The following is a 27,778-nucleotide window of genomic DNA, read 5'->3' as shown; positions in this document are numbered from 1 at the left end:
TACTTACAGTACTTGAGTAAAGTGCACAGGGAGTGGTTTCCTGGCTCTAAACACTCAGGGACACGGTGTTGGATGACTGTTTGTTTTGGGACTTTTCTATAGCAAGAACTGATGAAGTGTTGATGAAATTTAACTCAGACCTGACACATGATATACTTTCTATTGTGCTGAACTCTTATCGTTTATACGTTTAGTTACTCCGGAAATAGTTTGATAGACACACAAATACACATTCACACACATACGGTTTGAATTCTTTGACTAATAATCCAATCCCAAGTTTAAGAGCTGAGGTGACTTTACTTCAGTATATTATGCTAACACTTCACAGTAGCTCCACATTCTTTGGAGCCACAGTGGGGCATTGTGGGTAAACCGTGGCTACCGATCAGAGCCAGAATGGAAGGTGCAGAAGCTCCCGTGGGGGGCAGAAGAAAATGAGCTCTGGTGTGAGAAAGCACAGCGACAGTTTCACCTCTCCGCGCTGCAGAGCTGGAAGTTAATTGAAGTGGACCTCCTGCTGCTGGTGATGAGTGACTCGGCCACACGGACCCCGTCAGTGAGATCTCACCTCGGGCCGGTCGTGCTGCTCCGTCAGCCTTCAGCCGGCTCCCTCAGCCTCATTACAAGGTGTTGAAAAGACATGCTTTGGGTGAAGTGGGTTCTGTGTTTGAAGGCATCCATCATCACACATCCGTGGAAGGAAAACTCACAGTGGATCTTGTGAGGAAACAGCAGTTGAGCGAGGAAATGGTGAGGAAGAGATGGTTTGAATTTACACCTGGAAAAAAAAAAAAAACAGGGAAATACTGGAATTTATTGAAATGAATAAGTATTATTTAAAGTATCTAATAATGAAAGAAGACATTTATCAGAAGGTTTTCTAGTTGAATCATGCAGGAAACTCATTTCAATGCTCACCTGTGGGAAGCCAGTGAGGGATCATGCATTTGTTGCTGCAATAATGAGTCTCTCTCTCATAAGTCTGCCATTTTTATGGACGTGCAATGCTACTGTGTTGCTCTGGAGAACCATTTATACAGAAATGAGTGAATATTGGATAAAATACATCACAAGTGAACGTTTTTTGGGATGAAAATCGAATCACTCATTTGCATTTTCTTTCTTTTTTCAAGCACATCAGGAACAAATCTGTTTAATAAACTGCTTGTATCCAATCCAAGTTTTTTTTTAGGGGGAGAAAGACAGCGAAGAGAGAGAATCCACCAAACTGCTGCGTTTTTAAACGTTGCAGGAAACCGACAGCAGACTGGCGTGATGGAGCCGAGGCTGTCGGCTGTTTGGAGCCGCTGTAAACATCAGCGTTGATTACAGTGAATACAAGAAAACGTGTCGCCTCTGGTACACTCTGGGGAAAAACAGGCTGCGTTGCTTCTCTCCTCGCGCTGCTAAATCTTTCCGTCTGAAATTTTTTTGTTATGTGGAGCAACCCCCAAGCTGAGACAAGTCGGAGCCGCTGGGTAACACCACAAAATGTGCCATCTCCCAAACAGCAGGAGAGCACGGTGGCAAACAGAAAAATATCCCGTGCTGTGTGTTTTTTTTTTTTTAAATCACACGCACACCACCGAGTCAATTAAGGGAGACAATGGTTTGACGAGGCCACGTTAACAAATGACAGGCATGAACACACACATACAGAGAGACGAGGAAACTGGGTCAAATGGACCCGGAGAGGGAACGAGTGCAAGTTAGAAGAGCCACAGACCCGAGCCGGTCTTTCTTTTCTCTCATCTTCATCTCATGTGGAGATGAGAGAGAGAGAGAGAGAGAGAGAGAGAGAGAGAGAGAGAGAGAGAGAGAGAGAGAGAGAGAGAGAGAGAGTTGGATGGAGAAACTGTTGTTTAAGAGAAAAAAAAAAAAAAAAAAAAAAAAAAAAAAAAAAAATCAAAACCCAGGAGAGACTGAGGTTTCGACTCATCTGCATTTCTAATGAAGAGTGAAAGAGAGATGTCGATGGGAAGTGAAAGAAAAAAATTGAGAATAGATGGAGTGAAAAAAAAAAGAGTGGTGACAAACTCAACAAAGTGAGAGAAAGACTATAAGCAGACAGGAAATAAATCCCGTAAGACTAACAAGGGGATGGGTGACACAGTATTAAAAGACATGGAGGGAAGAGGAAGAGATGCTGCGGTCTAATGTTGAATTAGAAAACATATATTCTGATAGAAGTTTTTGAAGAATATTTTGAAGATGTTTGCAAGCATAGGAAAACCTGATTGATGGCTTGCCCAGAGTCGGAGAGGAAAAACCAAAATTGGCCCACATTTGTCACAAGTCGCACAGCGAGAACTCTGATCACAACCACATCTGATCCTGAGGAGAAAACATTTTAACAGAAAGAGGGCACATGTGGGCGACGATTCAATATCTCCTGGTGTTATTCAGACAATGAATCAGCTTTAGCAGCAGGAACATGTCAAACGCATAAATGTTGCTTTGGGTGAAGCAGCGTGACCTCATGAGAAACCCCCACTATATGCTAATAACTTATCTTTAATTGATGAATTAATAATAATAATCAGAGCTCCTGTTGCTGCTCTGTGGGTTGGACTTCATTTCGCATTTAGTGGCACACTGCTTACATGTCTTTAAAATCTAATAGATCACAACATGCACTGGATCTCCTTGGTGTTGGTTTGACGTGTACTTATTTGGTTTCAAATTAAAGTTTTATTCATTTCCCCCTGTGTTTAATTAACCAGCCGGGGAGCAGACAGTGCTGGCCTTTAGTTAAGCTCCTTTTCCTGCTGGATAAAAAACCCTCTAACGAACACTAACACCTGGCTTTTGTCTTCTGTGCAAAAGGTCACAATCTGCATTTATTCCCCGGACAAATGTCTCTGTAGTCGTCGCGTGTATTCATCAGCTCCAGCTCTGGTTGGCAGTGACGGAAACGTGACGTTTTTCAACTCTGACAAGCTTATCAACAACTTGGCAGCATAAACACACAATAAATAATCAGATCCAGTAAAAAAAAAAAAAAAAATTACAAAAAGCATACATCTTATAAATCTATTTATTAAAAAAAAAAAAGAAAACACATCATGATTCATCATACTGGTTGGGATAAAATGACAAAATAAAAAGGACACTGGAGAAAGCTTGCAGTGGCATGTTCAGAGGTGTGTATCGATGCTGTGTGTGTGTGTGTGTTTACTGTTAAAAGCATTTGGCACAGAGCCCTATGGTTCACCTGTGTGCTCAAGTATTGCGAATATGTGTTAATGGTAGAGGTCAAACCCATTTTGAATATCACACATACCTGTGGAATGGGTTTTATGGAGACATATTGGAAGTTTCTGAAGTAACCGTCCCCATCAATCAAGGCAAAAAACATCTAAACGGCTTAGTGTCTCTAACGGAAGAACAATATCACTGTAGCCGATGGTGTCAGAGATCTTTATGGATTTGGGCCATGTGTTCTGATTGGATAATAGTTCAAGTTCTGCACTGTCTGAACTCGAGGAGGTTTTGTGCTGAATGTCAGAGCTGAGTGGGCGACAGATGCATTGTTTCAACATGTAACACTCGATCAGAAAACACCCGTTTTATGTCCCGAGTGCAGCTTTTATGCGAGCTGTGTCCTGACTACAGCCTGATATTGCTCATAAAGTTCGGATAGTTGCTTAAAATACCTCTTCCTATTTAAAAACACCCCAACAAAAGCCTGTCCAAGCCCAGCCTGGCACATGTTATTACAAACCTAACAGGTCTGTTTGGATCCCGCTGGGTTTGGACAGGAACTTCTCGTTGCTGGAGCTGTGAGAGTGCGTTCACGCAGCAGTCAACGTGATACAACAATTCATCTATTTTGCTGTCAAAAAAAACACCACAGAAACTCAAAAGATGTCAGCTGGAACATGTTGGGAACAGCTTCTTTCATAAGTCAGAAATTATTTTCAGTTTTGGTACCAACTTTCCACTGAAGTAGTCGTGACAAAACATCTTGTGTTGGATTTCTTTCTAGTTACGTTTCTAGCGTTGTTTAAGGAACAGTCTGACATTTTTGGAGTTCTGCTTATTTGCCAGAGAAAGGTGACACAGAGAGGATTCACCAAAAACATCGCTTAAACTCATTGAACTCATGTGATGTTTAAAAGAATCGTTCAACATTTTGGGAAATAAGCTCATTCGTTTCCTCTTTGAGAGCTAGATGAGGAGATCCATCTCATGTCTGTGCATCTACTCAGAACATGGCTAGCTTAGCTTAGCATAAAGACTGGAAGCAGAGAGAAACAGCTAGCGTATGAAATGTGTGAAAATTTTGTTTGTTTAATCTGTATGCAACAAATAGAGCTTTAGCGGTTGCTGGGGGTGTTTTTATTTACTTTAGACAGAACTAGGCTACCTGTTTCCACCCGCTTTCAGTCTTTATGCTAAGCTAAGCTAATCACATCCTGACTCTAGCTCCCTATTTAATGCACAGACTTATGAATGATATAGATCTTCTTATCTTGGCACATCAACATATTTGCCAAAACGTTTCAAACATACGTGATTTTCCTGTTTAAATATGGAAGTCTCTTGCACCAGAGTCATGTGGCTCACAGGTTCATATAAATCTGGATGTGGGAGGCTTTAATGTCATAAAAAACGTGACCCAGGATAAAAAGGCTTGTGTTGCTCATGAAAGACGTCGGCCTGTCGTCATAAAACAGTACATGCATCTCTTCGTCTCACATACTGTAGCACGGCACTCACACCAACACACGCGAGACTCTGGTAAAATAACAGCAGGATACATTTCTGAATATATCTATAAAAGAGGAGTGCTTGCCGTCACCACTTTGAGTGGCCGTTCAAGTTTTGATCTGGCGAAAAAATGACCCAAGCACACCTCGGTGAGTTCAAACATTGGCACCACGTACAGTATATATCTCACACACAAACACACCGACTGCATATCTCCTTGTAAAGCTTAAAAATGTCTGTCGTTTTAAAATCTCTTAATTTTCAAAAAACTAGAGTTGAGAATAGAATCTTGTCCTTTAGTTAAGGTAGGAATACTCTGGGGTTGGTAGTGCAATACCTCTCGAGTGGAAAGCACGTGGAGCACTTTCGTATTCTAGGACTTCTTTTACATTTACTCCGTGACAAAGATAAGGCTCAGGCTGCCCGACCCCAACAAACCCTTGAATTTTCAGTTCTGCCTGAATAAAGAAAACTCAGCGGCGTACGCTGGTGTGCCTTTAATCTGGTTGTTCTTCTCAGGGAGCCGTGGCATCGGAAGAAAACAAAAAAAGTAGTCCAGCCGGAGCGCTTCATGTGTTATCCCTAGTGGTTACAGAGGCAGCAGATCTGTTTAGTGGTCCGTTATTCCCAAGCGGCAGTGATGTCTCAGAAGCCTCCTGTTCCTCAAAAATAAAACTCCTCAGTTTCTTGTAGTGCTATGGTCTTAGTTATTATTCCAATGGATCTTCACAGAATTTGAAGTCCCATTGGTGCTTGTAAAAGTCCCCCTGCTCCTCCACTGCAGAGCTGAGGAAACCATGCGATTGACGAGTTTCCGACGCGTTTTTTTTTTTTTTTTTTTTTTAATCCCAACGTCCGTCGCACGGAAACAACTGGGTGTCCCAGAAATCGTCTATGGGCGTGTGTCTGTGGTGTGCCTGGTGTTTCCTGTGAGCGCTGCAGTGTGTGGGTGCGGGGGAAAGTGTTTGTCAGTCCATCTCCAGGTCCATCAGTTTGTTGCGTGAGCGTGGAGTGTGGGTCGTATTGCGGCAGCAGCAATGGGCGCAAACCAGACCCAGGACCAGAGAGAAGAGGCCCACACCTGGAGAGAGGGGACAAGGTTAACAACGGAGGAGACACTCACACCTATAGTACCTCTACTAATGCTACTTCTAGTCTGTAAACAATACTTTCGATAGTGGTTTTACTTCTGCTACTGGTATGACCATCAGCCTGTCCACCACAAGTCCCTTTCAGGAACTTTACCTGCTTTTTAACCGCAAAAGCCAGGGTCTAAATTTAGATCCTGGCCCTAAAAAAGTCCCTGATCTGTTGGTAGTAACTTTCTGATGGCCCAGTAACTATTAAGGTGAAGTTTGCAGGTCTTAAAGTTAGAAAAAGAAACTCTTTCTGCTGCTAAAACTTCATTCACAAGGTAAAAGAAAAGCAGAGAGAAACAGCAAGCTAACATTCATGGTAACATGCTAGAACTATTTCTGTAAATCCATCCGCCCAGCCAAGACATAGTTACAGCCGCTACAGCTTCCTCCACACAGTAAAAGTGGCACTAGATCGATATAATAAGCTATTCCAGCACCAGTACGACTACTACATCCACATGCCTCTAAGACCGTCCTCATGAATAGGGAGGTCCCCAGCGCTCTTACAGTGCCAGTTAAAGAATATTTTATTGATTGTTTTTGGCTATTTTAAGCCTAAGAATATTCAGGTTCTTGTCTTATTTAATTCCACTGTGCACCGGCAGTGCCAGCTGTCAGACATGTGTCCTAAATAAGCACGAGCACAGCACTGTCAGCTCGTCTATCAGCCAGCAGTTACAGAGAAGAAGTCCACACTGACAGTGAGCCAAAAAAACAAAAACATTTTCTGTGACATTTTGCTGCTGCTCTTGGCTGGAAGCTGCATTGAAACTTTTTGGGTTGTCAAACAACGATCTCTGAGCAGAACAGCAACAAACCAGATGTTCAGATGTGCCTATACAAAATAAACATTAAATGCATGAATGTTACCTATTGAGGCTGCTACTCCATATAAGAGAGGCAGCTTTAGGGAATCCCACACTGCAGAAGGAGAGAGAAGAGACAGATTTGTTGTTTAACAGGAGAAGCTCATGTTACAACTGATATGAGTTCTGTTGTAAAGTGAGAATCTGTCATCTCACCAGCAAACCGGACTGTAAGGAAGACTCGAGATGACGTCAGCTCTCCGGCTTGAGTCCAGGCTCCTGTTGAGGCCGACAGGTACCAGGGAGTGGCCTCGCAGTGATACTCCCCACTGTCACTGGAGACCACAGAGAACAAAACACAGTTAGATTGAGGCCTGTTTCGCTGACGACCCACCACTGTTTACCCGCAAGCACACTCACCCGTCCTGAGTGCCGTGGATGTTCAGCAGGTATGTGTGCGTGTCCTTGCGCTCCACCGAAACGTCGCTGGACGAGTTGCGAGCGTCTTTCCTCACGACGCCGAAGCGGTCGACGCTGGCCACCTGGGTCGTCGTCATCCCACCGCGCAGCCTGGTGAAAAACCAACGCACCTCGTACGCCAGGTCGTCTGAGGGAGAGAGAGAGAGAGAGAGAGAGAGATTCAGGTTAAGCTGTGATGCGTTTGCTTGGTCGTCATTTGCCAAGAAAAAGCTCCAACCACCTTTCGAACCAAGTCTTTTCACTTTGATATCCTTCCACATTTTGCACTCTGTGTTGCATAGGTGTTGTTTTCTACCAATTTCCAGAGCTTAAAGTGACAGTAGTTTGCTTTATCGTATCATCATGAAGTAAATGTTGATTGCACGATGTGATGGCTATGGAACAATAGCACCATCAGCGTTGAGATTGGTTCCCTATAACACTCGCTTGATTCTTTTTGCCACAAAGTTATGGAAAACCAAATGCTGTTTGTCATGCAAAGTGTTGCAAACTCCTAGCACTAGCTCCAAGAGTCACCAGATGACGTCATTCGCATATCGCTGGTGTTTGTGCACATTCATTTGCGTAAAGCTTATTGGCTGAGTCGGTAGCAGTGAGCAAGAGAGACCCCGAGCTTTTGGAAAAGGAAAATAAGTCGATTTAATTTGTTGCTAGCAGTAGGTTATCCGTTTGTCTTTGCAACAAAAACACCATTTGGAAACTACTCTAGCTCAAAGTTAGGAGTGGATTAAGGAGTCACTATCAGCTCAACATGAGCACCATCACGAAGGAGAACTGCCTCAGTTAAAAGGGAACATTAAAAGACACATTTCCCCTTTTAATGTTGCATGACATCACTTCCTTAATGTAATTCAGGGTAAACCACTTGGCGGTTAGTCATGGAGAGAAGGGCGGCTTTATTCGACGGAGCTGTTGGAGAGGCAGGACTGGTGAAAGATTTGCGATTATTATTTTAGCGGTTTGACTCTTCTGTTGCTCCTAATCTTCGCAGGATGACATCACCACCGAAGAGGCGAAAAGTTCAAGCGCCCATATCATGAAGTCTTTAAGCTAACATTTACTTTAGCCTGCAATTAGTGTTGTTTGACTGTGTTAGATGTTTCTGTATTTATTACCAAAATAGGTCAGTCGCAAATCATTCTGTCTTTTAACTAAATTAAAAGACAGAGTGATTTGTGCTGCATTGTGACGTTTCACATGTTTAATGTGACTATACCTCCAGTATTTACAGAGAAGTGGTACTGCACTCATTACAACACGGAAATTGAAGGAGAGAGCGTTATTTTGGGATGTTCAGTACAATGCAGCCCCAATCTCACTATGATGGCTATGAAGATAACCACAAAAAAACAGCTCCATTATCGCCACCATTTAAAAACAAAACGGCAGCTGCTGTTCCTTCTCCATCGAAGAAGATAAGAAAAGATGGACATGTGACAGTGAAAAGGAGGATAGTGATGACAAAAGAAAGAAAACAGGGACAAGAGAGAATATGTGATAATAGATGTAATCTCTGGAAACTGGGCGAGCGAGCTAATTATTTCCAAGAGCAAGACGTAGAGAGAGAGAGAGAAAGAGAGAGACAGGTAGCGAGAGAGACAGACAGAGAGGCACAAACTAGTCATTAGTCTGTCAGGGAGAGAGGGACTATTAGCACTGTACCACCTACACACACACACACACACACACACACACACACACACACACACACACACACACACACACACACACACACACACACACACACACACACACACACACACACACACACACACACACACACACACACACACACACACACACAAAACACAAAACACACACAAAATAAAAACCCCATGCAGCCTGAGTCATCCTCTGACATTTACGAGACAAATAGAGAATACAGATGAAGAAAAATAAATAAATAAATAACGACAACGAGGAGGAAAATAAAAGAAAGACAAACGATGAATAACAATTACGGCAAAAAAAAAAAAAAAAAAAAGAGAGGAGAGAATGAGAGATGGAAAAATGAGGAAGAGGAGAACATAATGAAGAGGGGAGAGGAGTGAACTCACCCACAGCAGAGTAATGAATCACATCTCAATTTCTCTCTTCCCTAATGGTTTTAATATTCAAGTGCTACATCATTAAAAATCAGTAGTAGCACGAGCAGCAGTAATAACACCGGCTTTACTTCAGTGTCCTGCGGTCTCTTTATATTGATCATCATCTGGAAACGTTGTCCGGACTCAGATATCTCACTGCCTTCTGGCCACGCTTTCATTACGTTTAGCTGCAGAGACTCACGGCCTCAAGAGGATGATCCCTCAGACAAAACGTCCCCTTTTTATAGGAAATCTGCAGAACAAATCCAGATGTTTTCGGCCTCTAGTGCTGCCTTCAGCCCAACATTTACACGTGTACAAATGAACTTTAAAATAAAAAATAATCTAATTGCTCCAAAGTAAGTGAGGACATTCATGCTCCCTGAAGGATGAACTCTTTTCATTTTGGACACTGCACCATCAGGCTTTTGACCCCAAGACTGGTAAATTGTGACTGAAAATCATTTCATCATTAGACCAATACACACTGCTTTAATATGTCCACTCAGTAAATAAAATATATTTTATTGTGAGTATTAAACGCTGCATTATTAATTATGAATGCTGCATTGTTGCCTGGACTTGAACTTACATTTTACCCACTTGTTATTAAATATTATTTCAATTAAGTAGATCCATATTAAGACATTATCGTTATTAAAACTTTGTCAGATATATATATATATATATATATATAGAAAATGGCAATTTTTTAAGGTTAACAAGAAAATAATTAAGTTCCCACCAAGACAGAAAACAAAGAGCTCCTCATCTCCTCTATAAGTCTTAAAAAGCTTCCCTCCTCTGTTAGATCTGATGGTGACAGTGATGATGATGGTGGTGATGAAGATGCATTAGGACAGCGTGTGCACAAAGACAAGTAGCCGAGAGCTCCATCCGACCAAAGAGGAGGAAACGGGAGGTGACAACGCACACAGACACACACACACACACACACACACACACACACACACACACACACACACACACACACACACACACCCCTCCAGACTCGCTGACCGGAATCAGCTGATGAGCGAGTTTGTCCTTCAACTTTCTCTCTGAAGAACTAAAGGAAACCCAGTTTGTCACTTACGAAAGTTTACAGCTGCATCGATCAATCGATTAGTCGAAATTAATAAAAAATATTAAACTATGTAGTAAATATCATAAAAGAAAACAGACACTCTGCTTCTACTTTGGCCTGCTGTATATAGGAGTTGTGTGCAAAGTGTTCCTGAGCCTTCAGGGATTATCAGCAACATTTCAGGTGCTCTCACTTTCACCTCCAAATAAAGAGGATTATCTAAGTAAACTGTTGGCTTGTTTACAACCTGTTATCGTAGCGGTGACACGTTACCACCTATCACAGCTGTTTTTATACTGTTGGTAAAGTTATATTTTCATTTGAATATTTGTGTACGAGCAGTTTTTAAATAAGTTATTGTTCCAGCAACACATTTAAATATATTTCCTTCTGATGACAGGATGTATGAAAACTGTTTTAATCCCTTATATAATCACTGTGACTATATTCTTATATAATCACATCATTTAAAATCGGCCAAGCTGACAGTCAAAAGAGACGATAACACCAGGTTGGTGTCTGACATTGCCGTTAATGATCAAAGACGCGTTTTGCATAATTCTGCAGGACTGACGCCTGAACTCTGGCTGCCTGTTTCAGAGACGACAACCCGTACTCGAGGAACGGAGCTATTATTAGAAAGCCTCCGCTTTCTCACAGTTAGCCTCCATCCTTTGCTGTCTTTGTTCTTGACGGCGGAGAGGACGGAGACTGAGGAGAGGGAAGGGGATTTTGAAAATACTTAGTGACTGAGGAGGATTATTTTGTTTATCACGGAGTCGTAAATCAACAGCAAGGGGCCTTCAGCAGTGAGAGCACATCGTCGGAGAGCTGGTGGTATCAGCACAGACACCCCCCGCCCTCTCCACATGAGAGGTGCTGCTGGAGGAGAATCTGATCCCCAACCAGCAGGCCGACAAACAGCCTCTTACCCACAGCTGTCCCTCTGCTGAATGCAGACCACAGGGCCCCCCTTATATAAACTCCTGAACCCTCTGACTCCTTGATAAGCTTCAGTGTGCACCGCCAGGAGTGTGTGTGTGTGTGTGTGTGTGTGCATGAACATTTACACAATTCACGTGCATATAAACAGAATATTAAAATGCACTTAAAAAGGGGGGATTTCAAATCGACGGAGGCTTCTGCCTTAAGACGTGGTCAGACGACATGCTGTCCACCATGTTTGTTTTAAGTAAAACAACCAATGTCATATGGACAGTGAAGCTCTTCCATCAATGGTATTTTCCAGTTTTCATGAATCCTGACTAATGACCAAATAGTGTGTCATTGAATAAATAGGAAAAAAAATGTTCCATAATTCCATAATTAGGATTTGTTCACAAGAAGATAAATATAAACGGTCACCAGACTTATAAACTGAGTTCAGTGAAACAGCACAGCTATGGTGATGTTCTTTTCGGTGGGTGTGAGGAGGCTGAGCCGTCAAAACTTCACAACTTTATTAGCTTCAGGACTAGTCGCACTGTTTCAGGTGGCGAAGCAGCTTCAATAAGCAGGAGGAGGGAAGGAGGACCCTGGTGATTGGACGGCTGAGGAGGAACTACAGTACATCACTAATAGAATATCCGGCTCCTGTCTGGGCTCATAAAACCAAAATGGCTGTCTGTGGAAATGAAGACAGTCTGATTGGATTCCTCCGGATTAATCCCTTGAGGAGAGACCGGGACGTACAACTGCTTGAAACACACACTCTCACACACACACACAAGACTGACAATTACCAGCAGAGCTCCTAATGAAACTGTGTGTGTTCTCTGCTCCATAAAGCAGGACGGCCCTGGTAGAGTGGAATACTAAACACTATAAAAACACTATTTAGCCTCACAGAAACAAAGTCACTGGCAAGCAAAGTCTCCGTCTTACTCTCTGCATGCGTAATAAGACCTCCAGTAAACGAGTGCAAATTTAATTTGATATTTGCCGTGTTAAACATGCAGAAGCCTTCTGAATACAAGAGTTGCATTGATGCCGGTTTCATTATGTCAACACTTTCAGCAGATATAATAATAGATTCGACATCTCTCGGAACAGATTTGATCATTAGCAGCCGTGTAGCAAAGATTGCATTAGTTCAAATGTTTTTTTTATGTCTTTTGCAGTGTGGAATTAATGTAACCATCTCAAATATCTATGAATTAAAAATACAGCATCACTCTTTAAATAGTAAGCCTTTAAATAAACAATCTAGTCGACAATTTGGGTTTTAATTCTCAATGGCATGAAGCTAGTCATTGATACTTCTTAATGTAATGATAAATACAGATTTTTTTGCTTTTGGTTCACAAAAGCACAAAACACAAGCATACTATTACTTTCACATTCCTCTAATAGTACGTTTCTTTAAGAACTGTTCATGTTTTTTGTATTTTGTCTGATGTATATTTGTGACTCACAGAAAGACTACTTGCTGCATCAGTGGAAGCTCATAGGAACCCTCACAACAACAATAACTGATTGTGTCATACTGGTTTCTATATTTAAATAATGCAAATGTTTGCTTTTGTCTAATAAGCCTTAACAATCATGGATGTTTGTTGTTAATCAGTGAACATAATACAGATTTCATTAAGACAACACTTAGAGAATATGATGAGACTGTGAATTTCTGATAATAGGCAATTTCTACCTCGATAAAAATGTAATTGTGCCCAGAGGATTCTGATTTTGGAGATAAAATTGCATTGAAATGATAAATTTGGAGAAAGAAACAAGTGTTCTCAGGAAAAGGGCTAGCTTAAATTAAATACAAACTGCTTTCTGTATTTTGAATCATTTGGCACCTAAATGAATCAAGCTGGTCTTTGGACCTTGTAACACTCATCTGGTTTCTCCTGTTGAATACGTCTCCATTGACTTCCACTGTAAAACCTAAACATTAGAAACCCCTGAGTGTCGTTTGAAAACTTCTGGTAAAAACTGCACTCTGATCATCCTGAAATCTGCCATTTTGGAGGATTCCTTAAAAGCTGCATGTTTGCTCCCATTCCTGTTTAACTGGAAGACCTAATGGAGCGAAAATGATGGCACTGCTCTGCTGTTAAGCTCAACATTTTCAATTTGTGTTTTACTGTCCTCGCCTCTCTTCCAGCTCTCCCTTTATGTTTGGATCGTCACCATTTGCTCTAGTTTCTTTTACTAAAAACGTCCAGAGTTAGACAACGTTTGATGTTTCCAGTCAAGACTCTGCTTTCGCTTCTGCTGAACACCTGAAAAGAAGTGGTAGTTTTGATTTCTGGCAGTCATCTAAAGGCCACTGAACAAAGGAGTTTTTTGACAACAAATGATTAAATAGTGAGAGAATGGAAGTGCAACATAAATAGCATAAAGGCTAATAGGAAGTTTGCACCGAGAGCTTTTGGATTCCTGACAAAAGAGGCCAAATCTGCATTTCTAAACAGTTCACAACCAACTACCAGCTTTATTACAGCTGCTTTATAGACTGGGGACACTGGTGGCTCTAAACAGGAACCATTTAAAAATAAGAGCATTAGTTCACCAGAAACAGTTAATGGAGTGAGAATCATTTAGTCTTTCTGCTCTCATCCCCTCAGCTCTGTCCTTCCTCTCCGTTCAACAGCTCTTCCCATTCTTCCTCTCCTCCTCGACTCTCTCTTTAGGAAACTTTGCACGCTGTTTTTGAGCCACTCTTCCTCCATTTACTGCCTCCTCTATTCACTCTCTTCCACTCTCGCTCACTTTAACAATCTGTTTAGCTCCCTCCACTTTTCCCCCCTATTCACTCCCACCTTCTCTCTCTCTCTCTCTCTCTCTCTCTTTCTCTCTCTCTCCATCTCGCCGCCTATTCTTCCTCTACCTCGTTCTGTCTCCCCGGCCGGCTAACGGAGCGTGAGATTGGCTAATTAACGGCTGCCTGTCGGCCCTGCAAAGACAGCTGGGTAATTTGGAGCGAGTGGAGAGGGAGACAGGGAGGAGAGGAGGATACGAGGAGTAGAGGAGCCAAAAGAGGAGAGAAGGATGTGTCATTAAACTTACCACACAGAGTTATTTTAAAATATGGTTCACGTCGCCAGGTGTTTGGCAAATGTGCTATAATCTGGTGTGCATTTAGTAAAACTGGTGTTGTACTCATCATTAAAATGCACAGCTGTTAATTGCAGCCATTAGTGAAAGACATACTTAAAGGTGGGAAAGCACGCTGGAAAAAAACAGCGAGGATCATGGGATGTGATGCTGCAGAAGATTTCTAGGTTCATGCCAATCAGGTTGAATTGCAGTAACGATGTGGTTCATTCAGGGTCGTGTTTGTGGCCTCCTGATGAATCAAACTCATCAGTTCGATGCTAAATGCTCCTCTGCGTTCACCAGCTAGTTGCTAACTTTACCCATCTGCTGTTTAACGCGGGGCAGGTAGCGTACAGTCTGTTTTTGAACCCTTTTCACTGAACACAGCTGCCTGCTGCAACTGGAAACAACGCTGAGAACATTGAGACTCAACAAAAAAAGTTAAATGTGCCGTAACGCCAAAACAACGAGCTAGAAGAAGCTAGAGATGGTTTGCAATTATCCTTTTAGCAGAGCGACAATGATTAATGGATTAGTCAACTGTTACATTAATCGCATTTTTTTTTTTTAATGTTTATGATGATCAATCGGTTGGAGCAATTTTTGAATGAAAAAAAACAGTCAAAATTGTCGGATTCCAGCTTCTTAAAAGTAAATATTTTTGGGTGTCTTTACCCTTTAATGACAGTAAACTGAATATCTCAGTTTTTTAGCGTTTGGAAACTTTTCACGTGTGTGTTCACCTACTAAAGATTATTCCTACCACGTTTCATTTGAGGTGCTTTCCAAGTACATATGAAACATACATTACATCACAGGATTTAAGAGCATACTGATATAGAATAGGGTGTTTTAAAAACAGAAAGCATAATTCAATATTCTTAGGATTACAGATCATTGTCTTTTTTGAACACATAAAAGTTTAGTTTACTTGATTAGTCCCTTTAATTTTTTTTTTACACTAAATCATCTTGATAGACCCTTGATATTTGTGCCTTTTTATGTGTGTCTGTGTGTGAACAAGTAAAGTACAAAGTGTTATTGTCTCCCAGGAGGATCAGAGTAGTATGCAGTTATTCTAACAAAAGAAATCAGAGCAGATGAAGAAACAGAGATATGCTGAAAACAAACCAAACTGTCTCAGCTCCAGTGCTTCAAAAAGGAGGCAAGAATATATCTCTAATGGTGATGTCATCTCACTAACAGTGATTTCAAGAATGCAGCAACTCTCAAACACAAACACACACTAAAACGATGGCAACAACATGCCAGTCATTCCACTGGTGATGGATGCTGTGTGTCCGCACGCTGCAGCACGCTGAGATAACGCGTCGAAGCAAAACAACACGGGGTCAAAGAGATAGAAAGAGCCACAAAAACACAAACCACGCTGAAACAGAATCTATGATTGTATAAACTGATCAGGAAATCAGCACAAACTTTATCTCTCATTGATGTAGAAGAACAGAACGTCCAGTCCTCACGAAATGAGATGGGTCTGACATATTCATACACATTCAGTTATGGTCTCAAATCTCCAGACAGGAAGTGATGAAAGAAGCGAATGTGACTGAAGCCTGAAAGGGAATAGAAAGCCACTGATCATGTCTGAAGCTCTCTCAGGAAAAACGCCACGCTGGATTACCTACCAGCTATTGTCTGGAGATATTAATGAGAGAAACTGATAAATGCAACTTAACATAAACAGGATTTAAAGTCTAAAACGTAACAAGAAGTCTCTCAAAGCTACAATGTTCATTACATACAACAATACGCAAGTATTCGAATTAGCATTATAAAATCTGCAAAACTAAACAATGTATCATATCCAGAAACTGTTTTAACAGAATTATGGTCAGATTTTTTAGTTTCCGACGGCCCTTGAACGAATCATGTGTGATCAATGCTTAAGTTTACAATTGCGTCATTTCATCAGAATCACTTTATTCTTCATGTATCATTTTTACAAAAACAAACTATATCCTATAACCATAAGCAGCAAATTTCCCCGCTGCGGGACTAATAAAGGATTATCTTATTTTATCTTATCTTATCTCTAACCAAAAGAAAAATATTTTTGTAAAATAAATGATGAGAAAAATGTAACTTAAACTAAATTAAAAATACATTTTTAAATGATTTATGGCATTAAAACTTTGATTTTACACATTTTTGAGTTCTCTCTACCTCTAGCCATGATTGTGCTGCTTTCATAAAAAGGTGCAGGTTTTAAATATATGGTAGAGAAAAACAAGCCCACAGAGTCTACAGCTCTGTGAGGTCATAGTGACGGACGGACGGACGGACGGACGGGGGAGGAGAAGAACTGACCTGGCAAGACTGTAAGTGGTTCACAGGTTAGTCTCTCTTATCTGGGTTCATGTTAGGTCACTCACACGTCACACACGCCCACGCGCACAAAGAGTGTCGTATTTACCTGAGGCTAGTCAACAGCTTCAATAATAAATGGTAAATGGAATGCATTTATACGGCGCCGCTCTACCTTACAGGACAAAGGACTTTACAAGCTGCCTCTAACTCACTCACACTCACACACACACACACACAAAACCTGCCAACCTTGTGATTAAAGGACGACCCGCTCTGCCCCCTGAGCCACAGTCGCCCCCAATGACAAATAAAAGGCGGCACATTGAATATGATCAGTAACTGACGAAATAATGAGGGAAGCTTTGTGTGTGAGTGAGTCTCGGCGTGCCCGTCATAAAGACAAGCTCCAACAGGAGAGCGGTTTTCAGCCATCCTTAAGGAATGTGTGTGTGTTTCTCTCACACTCACACATGCTTGTTGTTGCTCAACCTTCTGAGGAAGAGCCTGAGTAAGAGCCTCCTGTTCCCTTCCCGTCTTATTGTGTCAGAACAGTGAGTTACAAAAAGGTGAGCTGGTCACTAATCAACCAATCGTTTGACAGACAACACACACACACACACACACACATACACACACACGCTATGACACAGCTTATATTACTCAACTGGAACAACAGCATTGACGTACAATCCAAACTCCAGCGCTCTGTCACGCCCTGCAGAAATAACGTTTGTGTGCCTGTGAGTCAGAACACCTGAGGAAGTGGAGGTTTGGCCGACGTCCAGACTGAGCCAACGACAGTACCACGCCTTTGTGGACAAATGTCACTCGATACCCGTCGGCTAATTGGTCCACTATGTAACGTTTTTTTACAAGTGAGTCGTTCACACGCGTGACACAGACAGTTCTCTGCTTTTACCCCGGCCCGCCTGGGACAATCAGTCACTGAAGGGCTTCACATTTCTGTCCGTACTCATAGCAAAAGTTAAACCTGCTGGCGGAGCTCTATGGTCGTAATATCTAGTGTAAGACAACGGCAGAGCTCCCTTTGCTTGATAATGTCCCATTCCTCTTTGTCATAGAGCTCCATTAGGAGTCCAAAAACTATTACAAACACATCAATGTTCCCTCATCACCATGACCATGAACACTGTAGTTTAGTTTGATCCCAAACACACCATCCTGCGGTTGGAAATACTCACAAGAGCACCAAATGTGTATTAATCCACAGCTGAAAATAGTCCCCGACAAATGCACATCTGTTGTCAGTGCGGTTTACCTTGAAACCTGATCACAACAACCAGGAAACAACACATACAGAGGAAACAGCCTCATAAAGAGCCTTAAATAATGGAACAACACGTTTAAAAAAGGGTCATTTCATCTAAAACACACACACAGAATCACCTGTTGCTGTGTCTAGCCTTACATTTAGTGTCAATGCTCCTGCGTATGTTTTTATGTGGCGCTTCCCTAAAAAAAAACAGTTTGAAAAATTCCACAGGAACACGTCTTTCAGAACACAAAGTGCCCGTTATAAAGCACAGAGCTCACTGGGGACACTTTAAAGAGACTTTCTTCAAAGGTAGTCCCAACGACTACTGTTCACGGTGAGATCAGAGTAACCAGGACTCTTCTGTCCGTAAAGAAACATTGCAACTTTTCTTTTCCAGAAAATACAGCACATCTATGCATTCTGCACCAGTCCTCTCCTTCCCATAGCGAACACATCCATGTGTAACTTCCCTATCAGCTGGGATTCTGAGGGGGGATTTCTTCCCATGGTGCAGCTGTCTGCGAGAGCACGCTCCGCCACCGCCGACCCACCAATCCCTGCAGCGCTCCACTGCTGCGAATAAACATTTATGTCCATGTATGCATACATTACATGCATACTGTACACATGTTCCTGTGTGGACGCAGGTGCATGGAAACACATGTTCAAGCACGAGAGGAAAGCCGTATTCCGCTCCGTTTATGATTGCAAAATAATTTCCAAACAACCAAACGCACACACACACACACACAAGAGGGTCTGTGACATGTTTAATCAGCTCACTGCGAGGATGTAATATAGAAAACACATGTTGGGCCGTAAAGAAAGATGCACAGAGAGGAGAGGAAGCGTGGGGGAGATGGTGACAGATGGGCAGAGGGAGGTGGTGAGCCGCGCATGATGTCATGTGATGAGATAAAGTGTATGGAGGGATGAGGAAGAGGAGGGATGGAAGAAGATGGATGGATGTTTAGAGTGAGGGAGGGAAGGAAAGGAGGGGGAGGGACAGAAGAAGACATAGTGGAGGGGTGCACTGCAGATGGTTAGATTCTTATGAAGGGAACGAGCAATGAGGTCACTTTAATAATAATAAATTAAATCTGTGGTTGAGTTTAGCTAAGTACATTTATTATATCTGTACTGTTTTGATGAATATTTCCATTCTTATTCAGTAGTATCTCCTTTTTACTTCACTCCATTCAAGTCAAAACGATAGTATTTTCCTCTGAAACGTGCAGTTCTGCATTATAATTATCCAGATTTGTTTTTTTATACATGATCAGGTATAGGATAAGACCGTATAAGCGATCAAAAATCCATCAAGATGTGTCTGTCACCACTCCCCCACCTGATGTCTCATCCTGATCAGAGGCGCTTCATTCATTGCCACAGTTTGCACATAAATCAGCAGCAGCAGTGCTGTGAGCCTCAAAGCTTCGTTTTCTTCATCTACTCTCGTTCTCAATGTCAGACAGAGGGATAAACCACACCTTAGGCGAATATCAAACAACATCTACACCTTTATTCCTGCTCACAATCCCGAACATAATGTGTGAAGAAACATATGCATGAGGCACGGCTAAAAGTGTTGAATGCGCCTAAAATATGTGCTGGTGCAACTTAATATTATTTCTCATGAGCCAGCAGCGAAGATAGAAATGTTATTACGATCTGATGCACAGGAATTTAGAGGGCTGTGTTTATGCATGTTTATGTGTGTGTGTGTGTGTGTGTGTGTGTGTGTTTGTGTGTTAATAAGAGCGAGAGTCGGAGAGAGTCCATTTCATCTTTACAACCAATCGGAATGCAGCAGCCACATCATTCTTATTACATTACATTACAGTCATTAGCAGTGCTGTTGACAGGTTGGCAGGTGAAGAACGCGCACAAAGAGTGTGTACGAGTGCGCGTTTCTTAAAATACTCGGGAGAGAAAACAGAAACAGTAGCTGATAGTGATTCATGAGTGGATGTGAGAAAACACAGAGTACGTGTGGTCTACCTGTCTGTGCGCCAGTCTTCGGGGAGGATCCGGAGACGCTGAGCGAACACTCCATCTTGGCCGTCTCCCACGGATACACGATGGTGGTGTCCGATTGGATGGCGACGGCGAAGTTCGGGCCTGCAACACCAAACACATCGGCTCAAATAAGACGGCAAAACATCAGAGGAACTCAAGTCAGATCAAAAGGATGTGTTTTTTAAACCCACATATAGTATGATTCTGCATTCAGGTCTCCGAGGAGCGACAGCGGATGTGAGGTTACGAGGAGAAAATGGTGCTCGGATGGCAAACGCTGCTCTAAAGTGTCTCTGATATGATGAATATGAAATTAGAGTGATAAAAATAGATTAAAGAATTTGCGCTGTAAACACACTTAAAAATGATGTTTAGAAAAATGTCTAGACCCAAACTGGTCTAAGGGGAGTTTGCCCCTTCGCCTGCAAGTGTCTGTTTTGTTGCCTAAAGCTTTGGCCTCTTGTTCTGTTTTGCATACTTTCAACGGCCATACATTAAAGGGAAAATTCTGCACTTTTTAAACAAATGTCCAGTCAGTGTGGATGGTAAATGTAGTCGATTGAGGCAATCAATTCCTCAAAGCATGCTATAATGACAGAGAGAGCTGCAGCTGCGAAATCTGTCGTACTTCCCTGCATCCAGAGGCGTCATGTGACCTGGCAATGACGTAGTTGGATATGAGGAAGAACTACAGGCTGTGGTAGTTATCGTCCCATTTATTCATCTTCCAGAGTTTACGTCCAAAAAGAAATGCAGCGGAGAGAGTCTGAGGCTGCAGATGCATCCTGGTACGTTTAGACACTGCCTGAACATCTCCAAAAAGCAGAAACACTCAGCCGTCTTGGTCGATAAAGCACTGACAAATTATTTCACTACATTTACCATCAACACTGATTGAACTGATCCACATCTTTGCATGTTAAGTGGAGACTCATTCACAGAGAGAGGAGTGAAATATTGGCGAGCTAAAAGGTCAGTAAGTGATGAAATACAGCAAAAATATAACAAAAGGATTGCCTTTTAGAAGACACAGGACTCTTTCACAGTAGATATTTTGGATTATTAGAGTATGAAAAGCAAAGGTGTTACTAATAATATGAACAAAGTTACCCGGTGAGTCGTTATATTTTGATATTTCTTAACATGTCTATTGATGGAGTTTCTAGGAAAAAAAAAACCCACACAGGTCACCAAATGTTTGACAAGGAGTAACTTTGACTTGAATGTGACTTTTGAGACGATTTTGATCTGGACTCAAGTGTTGGAGACGAACCAACTGCTGACACAAGAGTTCACCGCTTATCTGATCCTCTGTAAGAAAAGAACTTCTGGCTTAATGTTTGTGTGCCGTGTTTAACAGCCCGGAAAATATCAACTCTGACGTACAAATTCATTCATGTTCAAGTGAGAACGCTGCAGTCATGTTGTGGCTTTCAGCGGGTGGAGACTCTCAAGTCGTCTGTGGTAACACTTAAGATCATGTTGACAGTTTTCCCCGAGAGTGATGCATTACTCCGCTGTCATGGGTAAACAATCTACTGTATAATACATGCACTAACATCATGTGGAGGGATTTAACACATCCCTCCTGGGTCTTGGCACTGGTGGGCTGTAAGTGAGTAAATCAGTCTTAAATCCAACAGGAGCAGCCTAAAAAAAATGATCTACATAAGCCATGAGATATTATATATATATTCAGTATTCCTTTCAGAATTTATCACTTTCACAATAACGATTTCTGAGGGTTAAGGATAATAATAAGGATTTTTTTTCTTTTTAACAAACATGGGTTTCCTGTTTGGTCACTGGCTAAAATATTTACCCACCAATTTTAGCACAGAGATCAGAAAACGTTTTGCTTTTAAACAAATTTAACCAAAACTATGTAAACCACTTATTTGGAAGGAAAAAACTAAAAGGAGAACAAGCCCCAAACAATTACAGTGAAGTGCTGCAGGTTATGTGATTTTTGTAGATTCTCCAGATCTCAGTGGTAGAGTTGGAGACTAAAGAATAACCCACAGGAATGAACTATAAAAATCTGATTCAGACTGTAAAAATACAGAATTAACCTTGAAGATATCATAGGAAGGATCAGATTTGAAGCCATAAAGTACAACCTAAGAAGAAGGATATCGGTAAATCTTTACATCAGCCTTACTCTAGTCAAAAGATGACATGTACTCCTCTTGCCACTCCATATTTATGTTAGCATCCATCCTCAAGAAAAAAAAAACTTAAACACCGAATTATTTATCAGAAAACGTGCTGGTGAGACTTTAGATTTCCATATACGCCTTCCTAGAAAAGATCCCTGCACAGCCAGAAACGCCACAACACGTCTGAAACATTAAAGATACAGCTGGAACCTTGGGAGGCTCGCCAGTTAGTGGGTGTGCTCGTAACACACACACAGAACTTACGCCCCCTAAGGTAAGTATAAGGGGTTGTTGAAAACAGCTCAGCTTGATGCTTGAATGCTGTCAGTGTGTGTGTGTGTGTGTGTTGTGCCCTGTGTGGGATCAACTCAAAACGTTCGACTTGGATACACACACTTGAACAATTGAAAGATTTTACACACACACACAGAGAGAGAGAGAGAGAGAGAGAGAGAGAGAGAGAGAGAGAGAGAGAGAGAGAGAGAGAGAGAGAGAGAGAGAGAGAGAGAGAGAGAGAGAGAGAGAGAGAGAGAGAGAGAGAGAGAGAGAGAGAGAGAGAGAGAGAGAGAAAAGGAAAGCAGCGGTGCAGCTCTCTGCAGCTGGCTGATTGGCCAAAGGGCTTCACTTTGAAGATGTCCCAGAGAGAGAGAGAGAGAGAGAGAGAGAGAGGGAGGGAGGGAGGGGGAGAGAGGTAGAGGGAGACAGTGGGGGTTAGAGAGTGAAAGGATGGCAGAGAGAACGGGGGAGGTATAAAACGGCAAGTGATAGAGAGAGAGAGGGAAGTAATGCTAACCCTAAGGGCTGCTGCCCTCCCCAGAGAAGGATAGAAGATAGTCCATCTCTCTTTCTCTCTTCGCTCCTTCAGTTTTATTTTTTCCTTCTTCAAACCTCATTCAGATGATTCAAAACACTGCAGCTCTTCTATCAAACACGTGGAACAAAGTGAACTAGTAGGAAGGAACGATTTAAAGATTTGAAAAAGATTGTGTGTTACTTCCTGCTTGATATTTTCTGATTTTAAGACTTTTATTGCGGAGCTCTCTAACTTTTGTTTTGAAAGGTAAGTTCCTGCATTCCTGCTCTTCTTTCCCATATTCCCTCCCCATTCTTGCTCCTCTGTGCGTCGTCTCTTCTCATCACCTTCCTCTCATTCACCATATTCCTCCCCCTTTTCTTCCTCACTCATCTATCTTTGCTCCTACCATCCTTTTGTTTCCTCCCCCTCCCCCTCTCCCCCTACCATTTCTCGTCCCCTTTTCTTCTTCCGAAGCCCACTTCACCACCTCCCTTACTTTGTCTCCCTCCTTGTCGCCTCCCTCTTCTTCTCCCTCTCCTTTTCCGACGCTCCTGTTCCTCCTCCCGTCTCCCACTTTCCAGTCAGATCAAAGAAAGTTAACTAGGCCAGTGGCTGGTGTGGGCGTCAAAGGGCTTAAGGTGTGTGTGTTTGTGTGCGTCTTTATTTTTGTACATTATTAGATAATTTATGTTGGTTATCATCAACACTGTGTGGGAGGAGGATGTGTGTGTAGAACTTCTAGAAATGTACAGAACAGAGCTGCTTACATATTTCTATCTTTAGACACTTTAGTCACTACAGGATTTCCAGGATATTCAACTTGGATTTTATTCCTCCAGGATTCAGTCAGATTGTTATGGAAGTTAAATTATTGATGAATCTTACTAGTGTAAGAAAGTCTTCTATTATGCTCACTGTTCACAGCCTGGTTGTAGGATATATAATTAAATGGGTGCAACGACTTTATAAGAAAAGACTGATATAGGAACAAGTAAGAGAAACCTAAAGGGTTAGGTATTAGACACTTTTAGAAAGATAAGAGAGTGGGACGGTGAAAAGCACAAAGGAAGTAAATAAGTCTGCCAATGTGGGTCAGTTTAGGTGTTTTTTCACTCTAAATTCACATCTGAAAGTTTACTCTTAAGGGTAAACTCACTGTTCCTCTTCACACAAACACTTCAGCCTCCTGGATCCATTTAATGATAACAAACTCTTGGTAGACCACTTAATACTACAGTACCCATGAGCCACTGCAGCCATCACTATGGAAACGGCCAGAGGTATTAGATCAGAGTTGTAGCATGTTAAGGATGCTTCCTTGTTTCGCCAACTCAACTACAAGGGCAGAATAATTATTTGAAGCAGATTTTTTTTTAAACTAAACTCCCAAAACACAGATATGAACTGGGAGTTTTTTTTAAATTCTATTTTAGAAACAAACGGCTGCTCATCAATGTTTTCAGCTTTGAAAGTTGGGAGCCAATCAATACAGAACACACACACATTTAACCCACCGTTTTCCTCAAAGTCGATCTTGACTTTGTTGGACTCTGCGCTGGTGGCTTTGGTCCAAGCTTGTCCCGCCTGCTGTTTGGTCCACGCCGTGATGTCACACCAGTAGAAACCTCTGTCTGACAACTGGACGCCCGCCAGGCGGAACCGGAACTCTGCCGGGCCAGACTTTGTCAGAACCAGACTGTCTCTGAGTGGACAGAGAGAGAGAGAGAGAAACACATTTCAAAATAAAACTCCACTGTAAAGGTCACATGTGTTGGTGTAGGAATATAAACCTGTACCTCCTGTTGGGGTCCGTGGCTCCTCCGTGCTGCAGGACGCTGTCAGGGCTGAGGGTCATGATGGTTCTCACGGTGCCCGCCAGGCTGTCCTGTGATTGGATGAGCACAGAGTAGCCCGCCTCCCCGAGGTTCTCAGTGACCACGGCGCAGCTCATCTCGAAGGTAGCCCCGCCCACTGAGGCTTCACGGACGCGTTTGGCCACGACGTTCAGAGTGGGACCTGAAAATGACACCCATCAATCTACTGTAAGAGGGACATCATTCAGACCACCAGAGTCCGAGGGGGGAAATCCCCAACAGGAAGTGATACGCGATTACACCATGACCTTCTGACTCAAAGCAGGCAGGCACACACACACACACTCACACTCTCTCACACACACACACACACACAGCCCCCAATGCAGTTACATCATGGCTCAATTAGCTAAATTGAGGGCACCAAGCTCAGTAAGTGGGACTTAAAAAGAGAGGAAGTGTGTGTGAGAGACACAAGAGGTCTGTTGTTATGTTGGAGGATTTCACTGTGAAGTCTGGGAATGATATGTGAACATAAGAGCGTATTCATGAAACTCAACAGCAGGGGTACTGTGACCGGCTGGCACCAGTATCAGAGTTTTCTTAATCATGAATGTGAGTAAATGGTTCTGAATTTCTCCCAAAAGTAGCTCATTAAATCTCAGAATACGACCTGGAGTGATTTCCACATTGAAGATAAATAACTTTTTTGTTTATGCCTACTGTTTTAATTAGTCATCTCCCAGTTTAATCTAAAGTAATGTTTTTCACATCAGCTTTAACGGGGAATGTGTTTAGGAAAGCAAGAGGAATTTAAACAGAATTCAAAAAGTAGTATTATTTAATAATAGAATCCAACAAACACAACAGATGAGGGCAGATTAATGAAGTTTAATCACGTTTGGTGTCCCATCGTACAGCCAGCTGGGTGCTACGGTACTCGGCTGTGTTCACCATGTCGCCCTGGCTGTTAACAGTCCAAGCTGACACACTGCACACATACTGGCCCATATCGATCTCCTGCAAACAGTGAAAACAAACCAGTGATTAATGGTACCACGATCAAGAAGTAGAGCTCAGTTTATCTCTCTTAGTCACTGTTTTACACTGAAGTACTGACATTATTCAATAAAAGGAAATATGTTTTTGTAGAAACGATATACCACGCATATTAAACACTGTTTCTGTTGGTCATTACGTTCACCTGAGTGCGGAGGAATCGTAGTTTGAATGTGTCCGGCTGAACTCTGGTCAGAGTCATCACGCCGCTCTTCAGCCGGTCGGAGTACATCGCTCCCGGCAACAGGTTGCCATGGGCGTCCAGGGAGCCGATGGGATTTGAGGTGTGAGGATCGCTCCCTGTTCCTGCAGGTGAGAGGAGAGAGAGACATTGAGAAGTGGTGGTGGAGGCTTATAGTCTTTAAACGCACAGGTTTTTCTGAGATTAAAGTACCAGGAAGTGTGGTGTGCTCCCAGCTGACACCCAGTCGGCCTCCCAGGGGCAGATGGGTAATGTTGGTCACGTGACACGCCAGCTCTGTGGGCTCAGCCGTCATCTGGGGGTTTGCGGCGGCGTCGAGGGTCACCGTGAAGCTCGGTTCTGTGGAGAAAGAACTCAACATTTAGAAGCTTTCACGAGTTTCAATCCCCTGTAATCACAGCTACAGGACAGCTGCGTTTTGGAGCTCGTTACTAGGTCGCCGGTTTCTCAACTATTGAAGCAACATAATCCCGTTGAGGACGGACAAGCAGGCTGCAACCCCCACGGCTGAATGAGACACTTGTCATTACCAGCAAACACACCTCAAACTAAAAACAAGGCCTAAAGCATGTGACAAAAGCCCAACCCCAAACCTTTGTGAGACCAAACAACTGCTGCTGAAAAGCAGAGCATTGTACCGTCAAAGTGAAACCGCTTTACGGCTCAGCTTTCTCAGATTGGTTCGACCCTGTCAGACTAGCAGTATGCAGTACATTTTTAATTATCCCTGGGGCTGAAATTAATACGACTTTCAAGCACCCCGATGATTGAACAACAACTCAGAGTTAATAATATATGGAGTTACAGCACTGCGCTGCCTCTGGAGAAATGATTCCCATCCCAGCGGGGCGGTTCTCTCATCAGTCGTCGCCGGGTTTTGTCTTTTTACAACGAGCCAATGAATCTCTAGACAAACGCAAAGTGAATCCTGTTCTTATTGTGGTTCGGTCCTGAGCTGAGTGAAAGAGCCAGACAACAGAAATAGACCCGAAATAACACTGTTTACTGTGTGAGAAGAGGTGTGTATCACACTGTTAATAGTGTGTGTGTGTGTGTGTGTGTGAGGCAGGTCCTCTCCGTCAGACATCCAGATTGCACCTTTACGCCTCAACGAGCAGGAAACACACACAAAGATTTCCACCTGCATGACTGGGCGATATCCAACACACACACATACACTTTATATGTATATATATATATATATATACACAAGTAGTCACTGACACACACACCTAACACACACACACACACACACACACACACAGCTATAAATACAAGCACATACATAAGAGTGTGTCCGAGGGTGTTTGGCATGGAGGGGAGTTTTGTGATGTCATTTGGACGTCACACACACACTGACTCATGCACTGTCACCATCTGTTGTGAAACACACATACACACACACACACACTTTGATTGAAGTGAATGTGTGAAGGTTTTCTGCCAACTAGCCACGCGCCTCTCTTTCTCTCTCTCTCTCTCCCCCTCTCTCTCTCTGAAATGTTGCCTTATTTAGTGGAGCAACTCGTCACCTGTTCAGGAGCTCTGGTTCTGCCCAGAACCAGTATAGCACAGGATACTGTAACTGTACAGTACCAGGAGGGTAGTGTATACTGGATCTGACAGACCTTAAACATATATTGACACCCATATTTTGTACCAAAATTCAATACAAAAACTGAACTAAAATTGGCCTTTTCAAAAGCTTTAAACACAATAAGAAAACATTTGAAAATACAAGTAGCTTTCTGAATGAAAGACTT

The 27,778-nt window shown here is 42.4% G+C and overlaps 1 protein-coding gene across 1 annotated transcript in view; it reads right to left on the bottom strand.

The window, feature by feature from the left end:
* Window positions 1–5,549: 5,549 nt before the first annotated feature.
* Window positions 5,550–27,778, bottom strand: part of LOC129111621 (prostaglandin F2 receptor negative regulator-like) — a 48,496-nt gene continuing 26,267 nt past the window's right edge. Inside the window, exons 2-11 of the mRNA XM_054623646.1 lie at window positions 26,208–26,354; window positions 25,959–26,119; window positions 25,654–25,774; window positions 24,737–24,956; window positions 24,455–24,642; window positions 19,968–20,087; window positions 7,082–7,268; window positions 6,878–6,996; window positions 6,726–6,776; window positions 5,550–5,797 (exon numbers count right to left, since the gene is read on the bottom strand). Of these exons, the coding sequence (XP_054479621.1) occupies window positions 5,685–5,797; window positions 6,726–6,776; window positions 6,878–6,996; window positions 7,082–7,268; window positions 19,968–20,087; window positions 24,455–24,642; window positions 24,737–24,956; window positions 25,654–25,774; window positions 25,959–26,119; window positions 26,208–26,354 (1,427 nt within the window). The 3' untranslated portion in view covers window positions 5,550–5,684. The remainder of the gene's footprint in view (window positions 5,798–6,725; window positions 6,777–6,877; window positions 6,997–7,081; window positions 7,269–19,967; window positions 20,088–24,454; window positions 24,643–24,736; window positions 24,957–25,653; window positions 25,775–25,958; window positions 26,120–26,207; window positions 26,355–27,778) is intronic.

The sequence above is a fragment of the Anoplopoma fimbria genome, chromosome 22, assembly GCF_027596085.1.
Source record: "Anoplopoma fimbria isolate UVic2021 breed Golden Eagle Sablefish chromosome 22, Afim_UVic_2022, whole genome shotgun sequence".
Taxonomy (NCBI): Eukaryota; Metazoa; Chordata; class Actinopteri; order Perciformes; family Anoplopomatidae; genus Anoplopoma; species Anoplopoma fimbria.
This window is presented reverse-complemented; position numbering and strand designations above follow the sequence as displayed.